This window comes from Erpetoichthys calabaricus, chromosome 6 (assembly GCF_900747795.2).
Source record: "Erpetoichthys calabaricus chromosome 6, fErpCal1.3, whole genome shotgun sequence".
Classification (NCBI taxonomy): Eukaryota; Metazoa; Chordata; class Cladistia; order Polypteriformes; family Polypteridae; genus Erpetoichthys; species Erpetoichthys calabaricus.
Window position 1 is genome coordinate 118,279,071 of NC_041399.2, and position 22,964 is coordinate 118,302,034.

Sequence of the window (22,964 nt, forward strand, 5' to 3'; positions counted from 1 at the left end):
AATCCACTATCCTCTGACCTTCTTCATTCCTCTCCTTGACACCATACCTACCCATCACCTCCTCGTCTCCTCTGTTCCCTTCACCAACATGTCCATTGAAATCCGCTCCAATCACCACTTTCTGTCCCTTGGGTACACTGCTCATTACTTCATCCAACTCACTCCAAAAATCTTCTCTTTCATCCATTGCACACCCAACGTGTGGGGCATATGCACTAACAACATTCATCATCACACCTCCAATTTCCAGCTTCATAATCATTACTCTGTCTGACACTCTTTTCACCTCCAGAACACTCTTGACATACTGTTCCTTTAGAATAACCCCTACTCCACTTCTCCTCCTATCCACAGCATGACAGAACAATTTGAATCTACCTCCGATCCACCTGGCCTTACTCTCCTTCCATTTAGTCTCTTGCACGCACAATATATCAACCGTCCTTCACTCCATCATATCTGCTAACTCTCTCCCCTTACCAGTCATACTGCCAACATTCAAAGTTCCTACCCTCAGTTCCACTCTCTTTACCTTCCTCCTCTCCTCCTGCCTCTAGACACGTCTCCCCCCTCTTCTTCTCCTTCTTCTTCTTCTTCGGCCAACAGTAGCCCAATTTCCACCAGCACCCTGTTGACTAACAGTACTGGTGGCAGTCATTGTTAACCCGGGGCTCGACCGATCCAGTATGGAAATTTGTGTTGTTGTCCGCATATTGATTTGGCAAAATTTTACACCAGATGCCCTTCCTGACGTAACCCTCCCCATTTATCCGGGCTTGGGACCGACATGAAGAAACACACTGGTTTGTGCATCCCCTGTGGCTGTGTTGATGACTTGCACGATAACATGCATTTTAAATTAAAATGCCAAAATTATGCTGTAAATGGACAATTAAATAACACTGCATGTTTGTTAGTCTACTTGGACTGAAAATATTAACCAAAAACCATTAAACAATATTAGAAATTTTTGCTGAACTGAAACCAAAAAACAAGGTTTATTTACTTGTTAAACATGGCTGACACCATGATACTGGCCAACAGTAAAACAGGCAACAGGCTGCTAAGAAGATACTACCATTAAATTCTGTACTGAAAGTACTCATCCAAAAACAAAAAAATGTTTATTCAATTAATTGGTCTTTTGTTTATTTTATGTTTTATTTCTATGTTCACATTGCAAAATTTGTTCTTTTACAATACATTATTTGCAACTTACTCCTTCTATTCAAATGTCTGATGACTACTGACAAGAAACATTTATTGAAGGTAGTTTTTGTTGATAAAATTGATTCCTTTAAATGAGTCACCTCCCCTTAAACATCACCTGTGTATACCATTTATCAATCGGTTACATGAAGTGGAGGATCAGATTTACCATTTATTCGTTCACAAATTAGGGCCCTGGAATGTGCAGAAGTCATACGAACTTTAATTTTTTATATGCATTTTGAGTGACTCTACAGTATATGCTATTTTCATATTTTGTATTGTAGTCACCATAATTTCTTTGTATTTTTGAACCTTTATTGTTAATGGTTGCTACAAATTTTCTCTCTTATTTCCTGCATTGGTTAATTAAATATATGTAATTGCCTGTCTCTGTGTGGTAGTACACCTGGTCTGTCTACTTACTGTATGTGTCAGCTACCTTCTGTGTCTTTGCTGTTTACATGGTGAACCTTTTGGATGACAATTATTCTCCTGTACATCTTGTCAATTAATGTAATGTAATGGTAGCTGTCTTCTTTTTCCAAGAATATCTGAAAATAGCACACATGATCTAGTGATTTTCAAGGAAAAAACAGCATTTGTTTATTTTACATGCATCTGGCTCAATTATGTCTATAAAATTATACACTCAACAAACTATACCATCCATCCATCCATTTTCCAACCCGCTGAATCCGAACACAGGGTCACGGGGGTCTGCTGGAGCCAATCCCAGCCAACACAGGGCACAAGGCAGGGAACCAATCCTGGGCAGGGTGCCAACCCACCGCAGACAAACTATACCTCACTTGTTAATCTGACATTTCATTCACAGCAGTACTGACTCTAGTGACGTTTTGTCTGGTTTTACAGCTGTTACGCTTCACACACAGAAAATGGCAAAGAGGTGTCAAGGCCTCCAAAACAGAGCAAAAAACAGGCCATTAGCCTGCCTAGATAAGGCTCGCTCCCAGGCAGCCTTACTGAATTTTCCAATGGCTGGCTTCAACCTACACGAGCCCAAATGGCCTGTGGCTTCAAAAGATCAAACATATAAATAATGCTCACAAAATATATTCTCAATCCCAGCACAGAGAGGAAAATAAGCACAACATAAAGAACCTTAGCGATCAAATTATGTTTCTCTGAGGCATTCCAATTATGAGGGCTTAAGAATGTTGCACCTACATGATATTTGGAAGATTCAGCATTTCTTCAAATATACTTAGTTAATTTTTATTATGAGGGTGTTGCTTTATGAAAAATTAGTTTAATCCTTGCCCTACAGAAATAATTTTTGCTCTGATCATCTGAGTCACTGCAATGAAATACTGTCTTGTTTTTAGGTTACTAAGGTTAGGTTAGGGTGCTGTTAAAAACCTGCTTGTAGAATCTCATTTGGTACACAAGGCCATGCTAATTTTTTAACTTAAGCTTGTTTTGTTGATGCATTACATGTACATGTATTGACTTCTCTTTTTAAAATAATGTGTTAATAACTTCTTGGAATTTGTCTGTTGTGTTTTAAATCAAAGCCATCATTTGGATTTTTTCCAACTTTCTCTTACAGCGTGTCCTAGATTGCACTGGTCTGAAAGTCATTTAATACTATATTTATGGTAACATAGACCTCATGATCCACTTCTTTTGGCTTAAGTACAAATGACTGCTTTAAGTCATGTGATGTTTCTCTGACTTAAAAGCAACCTCTGCCATTTAGACTGAAAAAGTAAAGTCTGGACATCCATGTCATCTACGACATCTATCATGAAATATATCTGATACATTAATATATGAGATAAAACTCTGAAATTCATAATCTATTTACTAATATTTACATGATAGTTTCTCCAGTTTTAGTTGTGTATGACCTGGTAAATTACAGTAATCAAAGAGTGTATCAAATTTCTAAAAACATCAGTGTCACTCTTGCTCATATACTACTTAAAGAATACAAAATATCTGAGAAACAGACATGACGAGATGATGAACAGAAGCAAAATGATCAAGTATAGAACACTTCATTATAAAAGTTTTTATTCTTTACAACTAGAAGAATGCACTGCAAATCCTCAACATTTGTTATCAGCATACGTATAATGATGAAGTGGCACACTAGACCTTTGCTGCATGCCATCATGTTGAATTTAAATTCTATTTGCAAAAAAAAAAAAAAACCTTCTACTTAATTAACGACTGTAAAAAAATGGCTATTAAAATACCATGCAAATGCCATAACTTGCTAATGGGAAACATCACAAGTGGCCATGCAAGTCTAATAAACATTGAGGCTCTCTGTTTTCACCTTTCGTCCACACTAACCCTATCATTTCCAACCTACAAAAATGAATACTTTAGAGACACAGGCTCAGTGTTGTGGTGTAGATGGATAAAAATTAAGATTCTAATTACACTCCGATTAGTCTGCATTTATTTCATGGGCCTTCCTTGATTACAATGTTTCATTACCTAACCTGCAATTGCTCCGTCCTGGGTATGACGTTAATCTGCGTCCAACCCTGCAAGCAGGTCCTCCAACTTGCAGGGAAAACTCAGTGGTTAGTGGCAGGATTGGCACTCCAGCCACTATAAAAAAAACCTCACATTTTTCAGTGTGGTGTTGAGGTGTCACCTGTTGCACGGCTGCACTCAGATCCCAATCTGGGTGGTTCATCGTGTAGTGGGTGCAACAAAACGCTTTAATTAGCGCATGCTCCCAACCTCCTCTTCTTCCTCCTCCTCCTGATGGGTCACCCCTCAATTGAATTACTGCATACATGTGTCAAAGGCAAACAAGTTGCCAGTCACTACAGTTTTACAATCCTTTCAAGGATCACATGTTTTGGGTAAGACATGAATGGAGCGGTGCTTGTTGGGAAAGGAAGGAAGTGATTCCTGAACAATAGCAAGAAAACTTCAGAATGTCTAGGGTGTCTATGCTCACTTTTAGCAAAAAACTATGTCCTTATATTTAAGGAAAGAAAACATGAATGACATCGCCTCTGGACATAGTTACAAAAGTTGCTTGTACCTTTGTTGATTGTCTGTTGTGGTGATTTTGGAAAGTAAAATAGTTCTAGCCACTTGAACCCATTGTGATGTGAGACACCTCTAAAGTAACAACATTGAAAGCATTGTACTGAACAATAACTTTAAAATATAAGAACATAGAAAGTATTGTCAAAACCAGTATAAAACGTGCACATTTTCTCCTTGTGTATGTGCAAGCTACAAATTAATGAACGTTTAGTGTGAAAGATGCCTCCTCTTCCTGTTTCCAATGTGTGCATGCCCAGTGTAGAGAAACATCTATGTCATACACATTTTCAGACATTTTAGTGTGGACTGGGATAGTTTCTTAAGCAATCTGAAAAATGCTAGTAGGGATGATTATTTTTGTTTAAAAATGCCATTTTCAAATGAAAAAATAGTAGTGTGGGCATCTTACGATGTCTTAAGTCAGTAATCTTATTATCTGTAGACTTTTTGAAATTAATGTATACGTCATGATGTCTGATATAATTCTATTGAAGTGTTACATATACGAGTCCTTTATGGCCATCATTAACCTCTTATATTTAGTGAAAAGTCAAGCAAAATGACACCTTTTATTCTCTAACTAAAAAGATTACAATATGCAAGCTTTCGAGGCAACTCAGGTCCCTTCTTCAGGCAAGTATAATCTTATACTTAGATATTATTTAATAAATTAGAGGTCTGACAAAACATGCCACTTAAACTGCTATTTGGAAGTATGTGTGTGATTTAATATAACATGTTTCATACAGTACAGCTTGTAACTAGTTGTTTATATGATTATGCCTTTGTCAAGTTCCTTATAGAAATTTTGGTCCAGAATCACAAAATCATTATGGGCATCATTACAGTAGACTCTTTAATCTAATTTAAGGTTGTAAAAATTGTTATAACATTCTGCTGGAGATCATGAATTAAAATACAAGACAGCTGACAAAATATATCTCTTTAAAAAAGCTGTACCAAACCTGATATCCATATGTGCATAACATTCCAATCTCCTAGGTCATCTAGTCTATATTTTGTACACCGTTAAATGCATGCACCATCACAAGGCACTTTGCAAAGCAAACAATTGTTGCTTTTCATCCATCATTTTCTTAACTGGCTTAATCCTGTGCAGGTTTATGCAAAGCTGGAGTCTATCACAGCAGCAAAGTAGGAGCCAATCCTCAATGGGATTTCAGTCCATTTTGGAACATAATTATGCACACATTCACTCCCACTGGAAAATGTGAGGGTTCCAATTTACATTACCTGCAAATTTTTAGAAAGTGAAAAGAAACTGGAGGACCCAAAGAAACCCTATAGAAACATAGAGAAGATGAGCAAAGAATATGTTAATTCCAATTAGACAAATTTTAAAGTCAGGATGTTCAGACTTTGAGGTAACAGCACTGATACCTGCATCACTTTGCCACTTTTTCTCTGGATTGTGTTTTATATGAAAGAAACATTGTTTGTATTGACTTGCTGTCTGTGGGCATCAGTTTAACATGTTGATGCCAATAATGGAGTAAAGGATATAAAGTAACAACAAAAGAATAGAATACTACACAGTTTGGAAAACACTTTACTTTGAAGGAACTGCATCAAACATGTCAATAGTGTCAATAGTGAACATTTCTGGTTGCCTGTCTGACTCTTCCAAAGTTTCCTTTCAGTTTTCATGGTATGTAGTGCAACTCACTTTAGTAAGCATCAACGTCACAAGGTGATTTACTAATCAAAAAACTCATCCTTCAGATCCTCCCATTCTCAACAACTGATTCTAGGCCTTCTGTGGGAATACCCTGACACTCCCAAGAAAACTGAGAACTGTAATCCCTTCAGCCTGTTCATCAATCACCAAGATGACTATGACAAATATCACATTGGCCGCTAATGTCTTAACATTACAGTATGCTATAATACTGGAATGGAAAAGAGAATAAATTATATTTTCTCTTTTAATTAATAACTCATACAATTTTAATTAAACTGTACTTTGACTGTGCTAAAATCAAACACCGTATAGGTCATTTAGTCTATTGTCAAAAAGCCATCATTTAATTGACATTTACAATGTTGTATTTAAACAAATATTATAATAAAATAAAAATAATAGTTGAGTAGTATGACCTGCCTTCAACATTACACATATCACAATTTCAAATATGTCACATTTTTTCTTTTCTTTTTAATTCATTGTAATAAACAAAAAAAAAATTGAAAAACTGCAAATTTGTATAGTTTGTAGGAACATCATAAGATTTGTTATGACTGTGGATGTAGTACATGTAAGTCACATTTCATTGTCTTGGTGCACTTTTTCAATAAAAAGTGTGCATGTGTAGGGTATAGTATATTCAACACACATTTCAGAACTATTGAAAATCTGGTTCCAAAGATTAAGGCAATAACTATCGGTCTAGTCTTTTCTAAGGTTGAAAACAAGAGTGTATTTGAGTCATTTTCTCCACCCCGCCCTGAGTTCTTTAACCTTGACTCAACTGCGAGATGAGGACATATTTGGAATTCAGATACAGCAGCCCATTTAAAGATATAGTGAACAAGGGGGGCTCCACCCCTGCACGCTTCGCTCGCCTACCCCCGGCGTTGGGTATCCTGAAATACATTAGTCGAGCTTGTTCGTCTCGGAGCCGTGCCCGCTTTGCTTGTGGCATTTCAGACGCGCGTTATAGGCGCCTGCGTTCATTGATTTTATCCATCTGGGCTCGTGTTTGTATATCCGTCAGTCGAGCTTGTTCGTTTTGAACCCGTGCCTGCTTTGCTTCCGCAGTTTCAGACGCACGTTGTAGGCGCCTGCGTTCATTGATCTTATCTAGGTGGGCTCGTGTTTGTATCGTTGAGCTGTATTGTGTTTGAATTCGGTGTAAAGCGTTCAGTGGTTTGTACAATCCCAAGCAGCACATTATTCCTAACTTCACTCCGCAGTAGTGCCACTCACAATATGGCGGTGACGCCTGCGCCTTCTGTACTATCATTGTGGACCTGTGGGGCCGCCGTAGCCTCTTTCGTTTGAATCTGGGCTGCAGCGCAGAATCCTCTTTTTTGTATGGCTGTGTCATTAGTCGTTAGCTATGGGCACGTTGTTGCTTCATTTCTCATTCACGTCAGTTGAGCTCTTTCGTATTTGGGCCATGACTCCTTCGTTCGCGGTGGATACGACTTCGCGTGCGATTTATGAGATGTGCGCTGTACGCGCCTACGCAGTATGTCTCATGGTCCCATTGCCGTGTACCTGCGTTCATATCCGGTTTATTCTCGGTTAGTAATATGGATGTGAGCAACACTGGAGTACCACAAGAAACAGTCCTGTCTCATTTTCTCTTTACTTTGTACACTTCAATCTATAAATATAACACTGTGTCATGTCACTTGCAGAATTTCTGAGATGATTCTGAACTTATGTGATGTAATGATAATGGGGATGAGACAGAATATAGGAGTCAGGTGAAGAACTTTGTTTCTTGGTGCAAGAGAATTGTCTGCATCTTTACATCTGTAAAATCAAGGAATTGGATATTGACTTTTGCTGCACCAAACAGCCTCTCTGTTTTGTCAGTATTCAAGGAGTGGATGTAGAGGCGGTCAAATCCTATAAGTACTTGGGGATCCACATTAATGACAGGTTGGACTGGTCTCAGAACACAGAGGAACTATATAAGAAAGGGCATAGTAGGCTCTTTTTCTTTAGGAGAGTGCATTGCTTTAATGTGGGAAGTAACATCCTTCACATCTTCTACAGCTCTGTGATGGCCAGTACGATTTTCTTTCCCAAATCAACAAGCTAATTAAGAGGTCATGCTGAGTGTCATTATGAACAATGCTCTCTGTGTGACACACAAACATTGAGTACATTCACCCAAAGAATTATTCAGCAGAAATGTGTCAAGAAATGATACTGGGGTTGCTTTATACCAACAGCAATATGTCTCCATAATGCCTCACTGTGACTGTGACAGCCAAGTCAGGACTTTTCTTTCTTTTGTATTTTCTTAATTTATTTGGCTCAGACCAAAGTGTGTGTGTGTGTGTGTGTGTGTGTTTATTTATTTACTTACTTATCTATCTAATTATGTATTTATTTATTGAGCTTCTTTAAAAAGCCAAATTTCCCCCTGGGGACAAATAAAGTTCAATCTATCTTTGCTTCAGTGAGGATGCTAAAATGGTTCCAGCAGCTCTACTAGTTGGTATGGAAAATACACTGCTCAAAAAAATTGAGGGAACACTTAATCATCACAGTCTAATACCAAGTCATTTAAGGCTTAGGGATTTCAGTCTGTCCAGTTACAAAACATAAGCAATTGTGAATCAACTTTACCTGCTTTGGTACAAATGAAAATGACAACAGAAGCACTGGAGAGGCAACAGCAAGACAAGCCCCAAAAAGGGAATGGTTTTGCAGGTGGCAGCCACAGACAATTGCTCTTTCCTTATCCTTCTTGACTGAATCTTCTCTAGTTTTGCAATTTGCACAGGTAGTCCAGCTCCACCAGGATAGTACATCCAAATTGCCATTGCATGAAGGTTTGCTGTGTCTCCCAGCACAGTCTCAAGAGCATGAAGGAGATACCAGGAAACAGGCCATTATACAAGCAGAGCTGGACAGGGCAGTAGGAGGGCTTCAGCCCAGCAGGAAGACCGATATTTGATCCTTTGTGTGAGGAAGAACAGGAAAAGCACTGCCAGAGCCTTACAAAATGACCTCCAGATGGCTACTGCTGTGCATGTTTTAACCAAACTATCAGAAACAAACTCGATGAGCATGGCATGAGGGTCCGATGTCCTCTAGTGGGGCTTGTGCTCACAGCCCATCACTGTGCAGCTCAATTGGCAATTGCCAGAGAATACCACAATTGGCAGCTCCAACATTGGCAACCTGTTCTCTTCACAGATGAGAGTAGGTTCACACTAAGCACATGTAACAAACCAGAAAGCAGACTGCAACATCATCCAGCATGACCTGTTTGGTGGTGGGTCAGTGATGGTCAGGGGAGGCATATACTTGGAGGATCACACAGACCTCCCCATGCTAGGCAATAGTATCCTGACTGCTGTTAGGTACCGGGATGAAATTCTGTGCCATTATCAGATCTTACACTGGTGCAGTGTTCCATCCTGGTGCAAGACAATGCCTAGCCTCAGTGTGTAGGCAGTTCCTGGATAATGAGGTAGTGATGCCATTGACTTGTCTGCACATTCCCCAGACCTGAATCCAATTGAGAACCTCTGGGATGTTATGTATTAGTACATCCAACACCACCAAGTAGTGCCACAGACTGTCCAAGAGCTCACTGATGCCCTGATCCAGGTCTGGGAGGAAAGTCCCTGGGACATCATCTGCCATCTCATCAAGAGCATGCCCAGATGGTGTCGGCAGTGCACATAAGCACATGGGGGCCATATATACGCTACTGAGTCACATTATGAGTTGACATTATGAAATTTACATAAGTTGGATCAGCCTGTGATTTCAGTTTTTGACTTTAATTTTGAATCCAGTTCTCAATGGGTTGGTGATTTTAGTTTTCATTGACTTTTGTTACATCATTTTGCTCTCAACGAATTACAGAGTTTTAGTCACTAAAGATTTTCTGCTTGAATATTTTGTTCATTGAGATCCGATGTGTCATTTAGATGTTCCCTTAATTTTTTTTGAGCAGTGTACTTCAGATGCAGTGCTCATGGAAGCTTTGTAGATATTAAGATGACAAGAGCAGGGACCCAGATCTCTAGTATACAGAACAGCAGTGATGTATAAGACATTTTAGACCTGTAACTTGATTTCCCTTATGAGGTGGAAGACTAAATGATACAGTTTCTTGATAGAGATACTGGAACAACTTTTGTGGATCTAAGCTTTGTTTTTAGCAGACGTCTTTGCTGTAGAGAAATAGAACTGATCAGAAACTTTAAATACTTCTCCAGATTTTATGATTTTTTACTGGAGACTCAGTTACCTGACCAGGTGCATCTTTGCAAAGGATCTTAGTTTTCCCATTATTGATAGGCAGTTCAGAGATCAAAATAGGCCTTTAGAACAGAAATAAATAAGACAGTCTGTGTATTAGAATTTAAAGACTCTCAGTTCCAATATGCATCAATAAATCATTTTTTAAGCAATTAGATCCAACCATAACCTCATTTATTTGGAATTTAAAACATCCACGTATCCAAAGAGCGACCCTACAAAGAACTAAGGCAGAAGGTGGCATGGCTCTACCTAACTTTCAGTTTTATTACTGGGCAGCAAACATACAAGACATAAAAACCTGGACATGGACACAAATAGATGAACATTCACAGGCTTGGTCCACAATAGAAATAATATCCTGCAGTATTTCTATATATTCCCTGCTTTGTGCCCCTATAAATGCAAGTCATCACCAATATACTAACAACCCAATTGTGCTTTACTCACTCAGAGTATGGAACCAATGTAGGAAGCATTTTAAGATACAGAAGCTTTTATCTGTGGCACCTCTGCACGAGAACCACATTTTTCAACCCTCTCAAACATATGCAGTTTTTAATGTCCGGAAAACATTTGGGATTAAATCACTTAGAGATCTGTACATAGACAACATGTTTGCATCCTACGAACAATTACATTCCAAATTTAACTTTCCAGCAACACATTTCTTTCACAGAACCTGCACATTTTTCCTCATCTCCCACCTTTCTCTATGCTGGAAAAAATATTGCTCAGTTTTGAGGACTCAGATAGCATTTCTGCAATATATAAAACCATTTTAAAGTCCCTCCTTTTCAAAGATCCAAGAGGAGAATGGGAAAAGGATCTCTCACTCAACATATCAGAAAAGGAGTGGAAGGTAGCAATGCAGAGAACTCACTCATGCTCCAAAATTATCCAAAATGTTTCCAGTGCAAGATCCAACCTGCGAACGCTGCAATCAAGTTCCAGTCTCACTGGGTAACATGTTTTGGGCCTGCACCAAATTAACATCATTCTGGACCAAAATCTTTAAATGCCTTTCAGACAGTCTTGGTGTCACAATCCCACCTTATCCATTAACAGCTGTGTTTGGTGTACTTCCAGATTGGCTTAAAGTGGAGAAGGACAAACAAACTGTGATTGCCTTTACTACACTATTGGCACGTAAACTTATCTTGCTCAAGTGGAAGAATCCTAACTCTCCTCTTTTAAGTCAGTGGGTAACTGATGTTTTATACTATTTGAAATTGGAATAAATCAAATTCTTACTTTTTTAAAACCTGGCAGGATCTAATCAATCACATTTTAGATTAAGCTCTTAAAGCACTGAGGAAGCAGATTCTCTTCTCATTTCTTTTTCTTCTCCATTTATCTTTATCCGCTTATTAAGCTCATCAATTTACTTATTTTTACTAGATTTAAGTGTTACTATGTTGACCACACTCTCTTTCTCAGGGGTGGAGGTTGATTTATTTTCAGTCCTATTTTTGTAAAAATTGATATGTTTGTATGGAATGATTACAATAAAATCAATAAAATTAAAAAAAAAAAAGAATTTAAAGACTCTAATTTTAATGACCTTTGTTCAAGTCTTGAAACTGTCTAATTTGTCAAGATTCCTGTTAAACTGATAGTTGATCTTGATGTCACAGAGAGAGAATAATCTTCCTCATATTGAATATGGGAGTGGACATTCATAGAGAAAATTAGAATGTCATCAATATATATGAAAACAATGATGTCTAATAAATCTCAGAAGATGTAATTTACAAATGACTGAAATACACTGGCTGATCCTTTAGATGATATCCTGGACTTGTAATGGTCACTATTAAAAGCAGTGTTCCATTCTTCCCCTTCCTTAATCTGCATGAGATTGTATGGGATTCTGAAATTTAACTTAACTAAATAATGCACAGCCCTAACTTGATTGACAATTGATGATATAAGGAGAAGAGGATTAATAAATATTGATAGTAATTGTTTTTACTCCTTATAAACAATACAGGGACAGCTACATTTTCAAAAAAAAAACACCACAGATTGTTCTGTTTGAAGCTTTAATAAAACCATTTTTGAAAGTTTTCACTGGTGCACTGTTTTATAGTCTCCTATTTAGGGTACATTAAGGCATATACCTTCCAGTTAGGCAGAGAAGCCCCTGATAACAGCTCAACAGCACAATCATATTTGCTGTCCAAAGGTAACATCAGCACTTTTGTTTAAGAAATACACCTTCCAACTTGACATATTCATGGGGAACAACTAAGATCAAACTGCACACAATGAGATGAGGTGGAATGTTCAAACAGTTTAAACACAGAGAACTCCAATTACATATTTATTGTTTTTCCCAATTTATGCTCATGTTGTGCTTCTGCAGCCAAGTAAAGCTTATGATGACTTGAGAAATGGGGGACTGGATGAAAACAATGTATTTGCTCCCTATGAAACAAGCCAATACAGACACCGAGACAAGAAGTGGTTTATTTTAAATGGCCAGAGTCAATTGGGTTTCTGTCAATCCCTAAAATTCAAGGATTGTATTTTTGGTTTATTGATTGTACTTTCATTTATGTTATCAAAGAAGAACTGAAAAAATTGTTCACAGCACCAGAATCAATCAAAGTAGTAAGTAATGTGTTGGTAATATAGCAATGGGCTAGAAGCAGAATTTGCTAGAGTTTGAGTACACACTTCCACCCTACCAATCCTGATGTACAATGTAAGTTATAGTTTACTTGCAGCTTGCTGCAGGTAGACACCATGTGTCCTGATTTTACACAGTAGAAAGAAAAGCCGATCATTAATTCTATGTTGTCTCTCTTCAAATCCTAAGGATGTTTTTCCCTAGTTCAATTAATATAAGTGAAATTTTAATCTCAATAGGTCTATTCAATGAATCAGTTTAACAGTGTCTATCATAACTTCCCTTCATTTAATCTCATGCTTACCTTTTGAGCAATTTCAATAAGGTTTTCTAAAGTGACCCCAACATCATGACTTGCCAGGTCATCTTCTATTTCTGCCAACAAGCCTCTGTCAATGACTGGAATTAATGCTAATTCATCCCAGCCTGTGTCAGTTGCAAACATGTGAATTTACATAACGCATTTATTAATGGGCTTGGAACCATGGCAGCATACTAATAATCTATTAGCTGCCACTTCTGATGATACAGAGACATCAAATACTTTACAAAATTCTCAAACAAACACATTTAAATCAAAATAATATGGATGATTACTGTCATACAAGGCAGATGCCCACTTGAAAGTTTTTTGTCCAACAGTGCCATAATGCACACAATCCATGTACAATTGCCTGGGTAAGTTAATGGTTGCATCTCTAACACCATGTGACACTGGTTAGGAAATCTCAGACATTTATTATGATCTGTTGAATATCTAGTGGAATGTGGAATCATCAGGGGCCTCATGCATAACGGCGTGCATAGAATTCGCATTATAACATGACGTAAGAACAAAAGCCAAAATGTGCTTACGCACAGAAAAATCCAGATGCAGGAATCTGTGCGTACACAGACTTCCACGTTCTTCCACTACATAAATCCCAATCAGCGTGAAAAGTAACACTCGTGCACGTGCCTGCTGTCCCTCCCCAACTTCTCCCAGAATTACGCCTCTTTGAATATGCAAAGCAATATAAATAGCCCTAAAGCTCAGTGTTCTGTGAAAAGACAATGGGAAAAGCAAGAGGGAAAATGGAAGAATTTCAGCGAATACCAAGTGGAGGCAAGGAAAAACATACAATTTGTTAGTTTAAACAGTGATATAAACAACAAAAGGAAGCTACTTGCCTGACAGCGTGTTGGAGAAACTCGAAAGCTCAAGTTCACAAAGTCGCACAGTGCCCGAAATAAGACAGAAGTTGTCAAATATCAAAGTCGCCGTGAAAAGGCGAGACGTAGCCCACCATCTGAGTGTCATATGAAAGCTTATTAGGGTACAGAGAAAAAAAAGGCACACAGTGGGGAAAAAGCACGAAATGTCAACTTTAATCTCGAAATTTCCACTTTAATTACGTAGTTTATTTTGTCATTAAAGTAGAACATCATAAATTTCATCTTAAAATCGTTTAATTAACCAGTTTCTCAAATCACATCGTAATTAAAGTATAAATTATTATTACATTAAATGCTTTGTTTTGTATGTGTTCTTCTATGTGCTCTATGTGTGTGAATCACTACGTGCTTCTTAAACTGGCTTTCTCTTCCTCCGACAGGACACAGAATCCATTACATTCGTGATATTACAGCTCTCTGAATAACTAAAATGAGATGTATACGTGATATCATTTTCATGATAATAGGAGTTAAAGCACGTTATTAAACATGGGAACACGGTGGCGCAGTGATTGTGGGTGACCTTCAATGAAATAATTTATTGCAGCAGTACTCAGGGACGGCTCTAGGCTCATGGCGGCCCCGGGCAGAGAAAGAATCGGTGGCCCCTTCGTCCGTCAATGTCAATATGGTATCTTATGCACGGCGGATGGCAACGTCCGTTGCGGACACTGCACAGCTGCCTCGTGCTCATGACATAAGCGTTTAACTTTTGCCGAAATTTGCCGCTGCATTTTTAGCTGTGTCATTATTTTCTCTTTCTGTTTTATATTCAATATATATTAGCGTGGTGGCCCCTGGGATTTGGCGGCCCTGTGCAGGTGCACAGTTTGCACATGCCTAAGGACGTCCCTGCAGTACTGTCTCTTTCAAACGTACTAACACCAATTCCTGTCCTTCCTTTTTTTTCTCCAAATAACCAATCGCCAAACAATCAGCTCTGTAATAGATGTTAAGCCATCTGTAAGCTTATAACACCGATTCTTCAAAACTTTTAAGGAACATTGAAAGATCTTCATAGCACATGTTTAATTATTCTATCGTTCACGCCTGTCCCAGTGAAGCATATAGTGCTTTGATCTGTATAATATAATAAACATATTTTGCTGCATTTCATCTTAAAAATGATATCGTCATCATATGTAAATACGTGCTTTATAAAGTGGCTCAGGTTGTGCAATATTATAACTGTAGTGCAAATTTACAGTGAGGTGATTGTACTTATAAGTCCAAATAGTTCTACAAGGAGCAGTTGATGGACTGATTGAGCTCGTTTAGAGCTCTTGGGATGAAACTCTTTCTGAACCGCGAGGTCCGTACAGGAAAGTTTTGAAGCGTTTGCCGTGTGAGAAGCAGTTCAAATAGGAAGCATGGCTGAGGCAGCGTGTGCTCGATGCTATATACCGATAATTCTCTTTACAATCAGCTGCTCCGAGAGGTGCAGTGAGAGTAATATGGAAAAAGATGATCTGCTGTGGCAACCCCTAACGGGAGCAGCTGAAAGAAGAAGAAGAAGGTGCAGTGAGAGTAACAACGTTAAAGCAGTTATTGTATTTGGAATAGTTTGACCATTTCGTGGACCATTATATTGTTACTGGTTAATTACAATCAGATGCATTAAACTAATAAACAATATGCGGTTAATTTCAGTGTATTTATAAAGCCGCGTCAGGGACGTGGATCTGAAAAAGAATGATAAACCACACAGGAACAGTAGCACTGCTTTGACACTGGGTGCCGCCAGTCTGCAAAACCGAGCGGAGAACTTGCGTACGACAGGGTATGAGGTACCGTGGAAATGTGCGTGGCTTTACGTCAAGTTTAGGTTTTATACATCACGATTTGAATGTGGAAACGTTCTTATGCAACATTTCTGTGCGTATGCACTGTTTATACATGAGGCCCCAGATTTTTATCTTGACTAATACTCATAACAGTCTGAGCATGAGAGGATGCATCACACTTAGCTGATAGCAAGTTCATAGCTTTAGCTATCAGTTGTAAAGTAGTCTGCACCGCTCTCATTTTGTTCTTTAACTCTAATTTCATGTTGCACTGTCCACATGTCATGGAAAACACATCTCATTTCAGGGTTGATCATATTGATCTATTCCAGACACACTAACCAGGAGTATGTCTTGGTGGTGATCATGAAAAAAGACATGTCAAAGATGCAAAAATTGTCAAAGCCAGTAAGTCAATTACCACCACAACCAAAGCCAAAATAAGATATAAATATTAAAGTCATAACAGTGCATGAGTCAAAGCCAGAAAAAAACTAATGAAAAATAGGTTTGAAAAGAATTTTAAAAAAAAGTTTGAAATTTTTTTTTCTTAAATTTGCATAGGAAATACCTGTTTCCAAGAGCATGTATGTGTAATGAACTAGGACTACCAAGCACTAAAGAGTTCTAAAGCATGTCCCCTAAGAAGTCCAAAGAAATACCTCCTAGACAGGGAAACTGTCATAGCAAGGGAAAACAAAGAATAATTCTATATGAAAACATTTACTCTTCACTAGAAAAACGCTCTGCAATATTATGAAGCTCCAAAGAGCACAAAAGGCATACAATGCCAGTTAAAAGCAAATTGAAAAGCAAAGTCCCAATGCAATATTCAAAAAGTGGTCAAAAGAAGAATCAATAAGTTTAAAAAAATCCAATAAGTGACAAAGCACATTTGAAAACAGAAGAAAACACACTGACTCTTTAGTGCATTCAAAATCATCCACCAGGAACTGCAGGAGACTCTGATTCTAAAACAATGTTTTGAAACATGGAAAAATGAGATATTCTAATAACCAATGGAAATGCAGAGACTAAGAAGATGCTGTCACCAGCTCAGAAGGGCTGAATATTAGCTAACCTTAAATCTGCATTAAACTTAGATATTATCTCTAACACAAATATATTTCTGAAAAGATACAGGATAGTGAGATAATGTAAATACAGATTCAAGCTAAGATATAGTTAAAACATTTTTGTACTGTTTGGTATTCACAAAACATAATTCATGTATTTATTTAATGTAGAATTAACAACTAACTGTTCAAATTGTTCTATTGTAAGCTTGAAGCCAATTCAGAATGCTGCTGCACAGGTCACTATTAGATATAGAAATCATATTAAGTCTCTACATTGATTTCAAGTTAAATCCATAAAGATTTAATTGGCTCTGTGTTGCTTTACTTAACTGGTATTCATTTCAGAGTTTCCAAGATATTCTTATAATTACAAGAATGAATATAGTTGCTGTTGGAAGAAGAACCTCTCAAGCCCAAAAATTGTTTAAAAAATAAAATTGATCTCTCTGTTTTGGACAATTTTAGATCTTTCCCTAACAAAATCTAGAAAGAATAGTATTTTTTAATAATTGAATGCCTACTTGAATAAAAATTCTATTCTGGATAAGTACCAATCAGGTTTCAGATCAGATAACTGCAGAAACCACTTTAATTAAAGTGTTCAATGAGTTACAGCTTATTGCTGATGAACGATGTATATCAGTTCCTGTTATTATTAGATCTGAATGCAACATTTTACACCATTGATCACAGCACTCTTACTGACCACCTTAGACAGTGGGTTGGCCTTCCTTTTTTTTTTATTAATAGCATCAGATAACCCTGTTGCTCAAAATTACTGGCATCATCAAATAGGTGAGTAATAATTTCCTGAAACAATGGAAGAGTAGAAATTTTAATTATTTGTCACAAACAAAAAAAGTAATGACCTTAAAATAAACCTTCTGGCTTTACAAATAAGGTTATAAGTAAAGAATCTAGGCCTAGAAGCTAACTCACACGTTAAGCAGATTGTAAAGTCTACACTTTTTCATTAAGAAACATTGCACAAGTTACACCTTTCATATCGCACAAGATGCTGACAAGTTAATATATGTTTTTAGTTGTCTAGATTATTGCAACGCACCCCTTATCAGGATTACCAAAAAAGGCAAAACTAGGCAGCAGTTAGTCCAAAACGCAGCACCAAGTATCTTAACCAGCTTCAGTATCATTACACTGGCTGCCTATGCTCTTTAGGGTTGATTTTTATAACACCTTTAATTGTATATAAGTCTCTGAACAATCTAGCACCTTCTTATATTTTGGTTTATTTGTAATCCTAGATCCTGTAACACTGGCTTGCTTAGTATTCCCAGAGTGATGCGTGCAAAAACTGGCCAGTAGCGTTCTGTTCTACACAGCAAAAATTTGAAATATTTTATGGTAATGCAGTATAGCAACTAAACACTCACCTTCTTAATATGGCAGTTTTCTTTGTTGTTTTATAAACCAGCCACTAAACACTACATTTGTGTGTTTTCTTTTTTGTTTTTCTGGTATTTACCGTAGTTGGGGTATTAGGCACCACTGCCCCGGCCTAAGTATGGTGTAGCCACAAGCAATGCTGGGAAGATAAGAAGAACTCCATAAGAGTATTCTGTGGATGATGACATGATCATTGGCTGTAGAATGCCCAGAGGGTGCTGGGCAATTTTTTGGAAACCCTTTTCTATAACATCCCGCCAATGGTCATCTGACCATAGATTTTGTAATTACGCTGGATATTTTGATTCTCTACAATCTTATTCAACCTGTTATAAATAACTGGTCTGTTTAACAATTATTATTGTAAAGCACTTTGAGCTACTTTCATTTATGAAAATGTGCTATTGAAATAAATGTTGTTGATGTTGTAAGGGATATTTCATTGGTTCCAGCATTTAAATCCAAGTTGATGACTGACATTTTTAGTTATACAATTTTTAATAGTGCTGATTACTGTTCATACTTCAGCAACATCTGCTAGTCATTTTTATTAAAAAATAGCGATCATTACCAGCTGCTATGCACCCAGTCCTGTTTCAATTTACTTTTAATGTTCTAATGGGGTATTCAGCACCATTAATGTATTAAATAAATTATAGCAGTCCAGGCAATTGGCTGGGAACCATAAACATCAACACTTCCTGACACTGAACTGGACAGAACTAAACCATCATATTCTCCAGGTATGGACTATGATATGTAGCATATGCTATTCGAAGAATGCCAAGAGGGGGAGCAAAAACCAACCTCTTTCAAAAGGTTCCAAGGAATGCTATTAACTAGATGGTCTGTTTTCCTTTCATTTGTTTTTAACTAACTGTATAGTTTATTAGTTGGATCTTCTATTGTCACAATTCCTCTTATAATTTAACCAAACTTCACAAATCATTGTATTCTCTTTCATTTATAAAGACTGGTGTGCATTTTTCCATGAGTTTGCAGATGTTCTAAGCCTGTCTGCAGTGAAGAATGCACTCAGTTTAAGTAAATTTAACACTATTCTGCATGTTTTTAAGAACGATAAATTCAGAAATCTAACAAGTAATATTAAATGGCCAGGTAACCATGCGACCTTTCACAAATACACTCCACAAAACACTTTTGGTTTATATGTGTTTGTTGTCACACGCGTGCACTTGGGAGACAACTCCTGGGATCATCTAATGATAATTCTAAGGGTTGGCAATGTTGTCTAATGCTTCTCCTCTCATTTATAATGCAGATTTGATGATTGACGAAAGGATGAAAAATGACGTCACTTCTGAGTTTTGTTTCCCTGAGCATTTAATATTTCAACTCGCATCTAGGAAGATGTTATCTCATTATTTTATTCAAACCATTTTGTTATTTTTACTTCAGGTATATGGCCCAAAGTTTCATGATTTCTCTATTTGTTGTATGGCATAACCAACATTTCTGAATTTATCATTCTTAAAAACATGCAGAATTCCAAGGAATTCAATGTAATTACTTTTAAAATGTTTTGAAAATGAATGAATAAAAAACAGAAACATATAATAATATTGCTTGAAGAATGTGAAGTATTTTCTTACCAAACTTCTTGCTCTCCCAGCGCAGTTCTTCGCCCCGAGACTCAATGATTAGATTGGTGTTCGATCCCTTTGGGAGGAGCTGCTTTATGGCCTCCAGATCACCGCAATAAATTGCATTCTGTACCAGAAAGTCCTGGCACATAACTGGCTGCATCAAGTTCATCATACTTCGACTTAGTTCTTTTTTTAAAGTATATGACTTTATTTGCTGAAAGGCCAGGTTTTTCTTGTACTTGTGTCGCTCAATAAGTTCCTCTTCTAAACGCAGTGACCGCCGTGCTGGAAAAGAGAATGAAAAACTGCTATGTGTCATAGTTTAGAAAATGTGTCTTTGTGAAAATTATGTCAAATGCCAATGTGACTTCTATTTCTAGCAAGTCAAACTGACTGGCCAGCTTCCAGTGCCTTCTGGACAGAGCTTGCTTGTTTTGATTAGTCACAGCTCCTGCTTAGTGCATTATGTTACTATTTATAACCTGTGTGTTTCATAACAGTGAACTGGCATGTTGTTTTCCCTTATCTACTTATGCACCTGCTTCAGTTCTTTATTTTCCTGCAGTATTTAACCAGAGGGATCATTTCAGTTTTTTCACTATGTTATAATGGTTGCAGAATATCTGAAATCAAAAGTAGAAATAGAGTTGTTTATTATTTTGACTCATACTTTTTTAGGTTACACACAGCTAAACTGTCAGACTTTGCAAATGATTTCTATTTGTACATTTAATGTACCACAAAAAATACCCTTTCACAATTAAAGTGTTAATACCCCCTTCACTATTACACTGTTTTCCATTCCTAGTCTAATGTCCCTTTGTGTTCCTTGTTTTTTTTTGTTTTTTTTTACTTTTAAAGCATGGATTAATGCCAAGAAATAAAATAAGTTGCTTGATTATAACTTGAAAACAGTGATCTGTTTTTGATCCAATTATCCAGCAATAAGAACAGAAGTAACATCCCATTACAGCCTATGCATTATGTTATTGATTGCTATCTTAACACAAGTCTAGCAGAAGGCTGGTTCTTATAGGCACAACAGTAGCTGTGTTAGAAACTGATTGTTATCAGATTGCTTAACAATGCCATTAATTAAATGAATTGAAAGGAGACATTTAAAATTAGGCCATTAAGCAAATAATCATCTAACCTCTGTTCTGTGCTACAATCCTGTATGACATTTCCTCTGTAGAGTGATGGTCTTGGTGTTTTTTTTTTCGTTCCTTTTTTCATTACACTGATTATACTGGCTAATTCATCAGATTTTAAAGTACAAATGTATTGATTCGTTCCACATAATTTGCTAAGTGACCCAGAGCATGTCACTTAATCTACCAGCAATGCAATAGGAAAAACACAGGTTTACTCCTTGGGGTGGTATTTACTCTAGTTTTTTTTTTTTTTCTTACCAAGTAATGGTAACATATACAGCTCTGGACTTACTAGGTCATAACCATAGGGTGTTGGTCATAAAGTCTTATTTATTATTTCATTTTTATTTCAAGCCTACATATGCTGGGTTCATTTCCAAATGTCTGCTAGTGATGTTTTTATCGGATAGGCACGTTTCAGCCAGTTTCTACGGCACTTTTACTATTAGCCTTGAATTTTACTTGCACTGAGCCCCATTTAAATGTGAAGAACACGCAGATAATAAATAAGTCTTTACCTGTATGACCAACACCCACCAAACCCCACCTCATCAATCCTCCAAACACATCCACCTATCCTTCCCTCCTTATTTGCTATATATTGCCTTGGATTCCTGTAAATCTAATCATTTTCCTCTGATGATGACTCCTGGTAGGAACTAAAAGCTTAGGAATAAAAATTTTTTTTTAACATATATGATTCATTTGCTCCCATTCTATATAGCCTAACATACTGTTTGTCTTCTTAATGGCTTCTGAACACTGCCTGGAGGTTGATAGACTTCTGGTTCCTTGTCATAAGTGGTATTTTCAAGTTTCAGACCTTCCATTTTGTATTCAAATCTAACATTCTTACTTCCTATGTATGATACCTTACATTTACTTACATTAAATTTCACCTGCCACAAATCTGCCCAAGCCTGGACAAAGGTCCCGGTCCTTCAGAAATGATTCAGCTGATACTAGATTATCTGTCATTCCAACTACTTTTAGTTTGGTATCACCTGCAGACTTAACCAGGTTATTGATTATATAATTTTCTAATTTTCTATCATGTATATATATTAAAAAGAGCAGTGGTCGAAGCATTGATCCCTGAGGGACGTCACTGTTAACATCACCTAATTTTGAAAATGTTTATTTCACAATAATTTGTGTTTGAGTTAATTTTGTACCCACCTACATAATGCACCCTGAATTTTAACTTCTTTCAGTTTTATCACTAATCTTTCATATGATATCTTATCAAAAGCCTTCTCAAAACCAAGATAAATAATATCATATACACATCTCTGATGATAGTTTTTTTTTGCTTCCTCATAGCATTCCAGTATGCAAGTGAAACACGACCTTCCTTGTCTGACCCCATATTCAGTATTTGTTAATATTCCTGTTCTAGACGCGTGCTGTTCAACCTTTAACATAATACATCCCATAATTTTCCTGTGATCCACGTTACACTTACCATCCAGCAGTTACTTGGATCAGTTTGATCACCGTTTTTATACAACAGGAATATATTTTGCCAGTGTGCAGAGATTTTTGAAAAATGTGTGCCAAAGATTTATATACAGTATGTACTCACTAACTTCTTTATGCACTTGAGGATGAATGTTGTTTTAACAAATCTGTATTTTTATGTGCACTAATTCTGTAATTATTATCATCTATACTTGTTTTTTAAACAAGAATTGTTCACAGTGCTCTGTAGCTGCACTCCGAGATCTATACAAAAATAAGTTGTAGTGCAGCGTTTCTCAACCTTTAAGTATTTGCGACCCAAGTTTTCATAACAGTTTTAATCGCACCCCCCTAAGGTTGTTTTGAAAGGAGCCCACTAATACCAATTTGTTCT

The 22,964-nt window shown here is 37.1% G+C and overlaps 1 protein-coding gene across 1 annotated transcript in view; it reads right to left on the bottom strand.

Annotated features, from left to right (window-relative positions):
* Positions 1 to 20,384, bottom strand: part of asb10 (ankyrin repeat and SOCS box containing 10) — a 79,717-nt gene extending 59,333 nt beyond the window's left edge. The window contains exon 1 of the mRNA XM_028803883.2: positions 19,962 to 20,384. Within this exon, the coding sequence (XP_028659716.1) occupies positions 19,962 to 20,274 (313 nt within the window). The 5' untranslated portion in view covers positions 20,275 to 20,384. The remainder of the gene's footprint in view (positions 1 to 19,961) is intronic.
* Between the last annotated feature and the right edge of the window lie 2,580 nt (positions 20,385 to 22,964).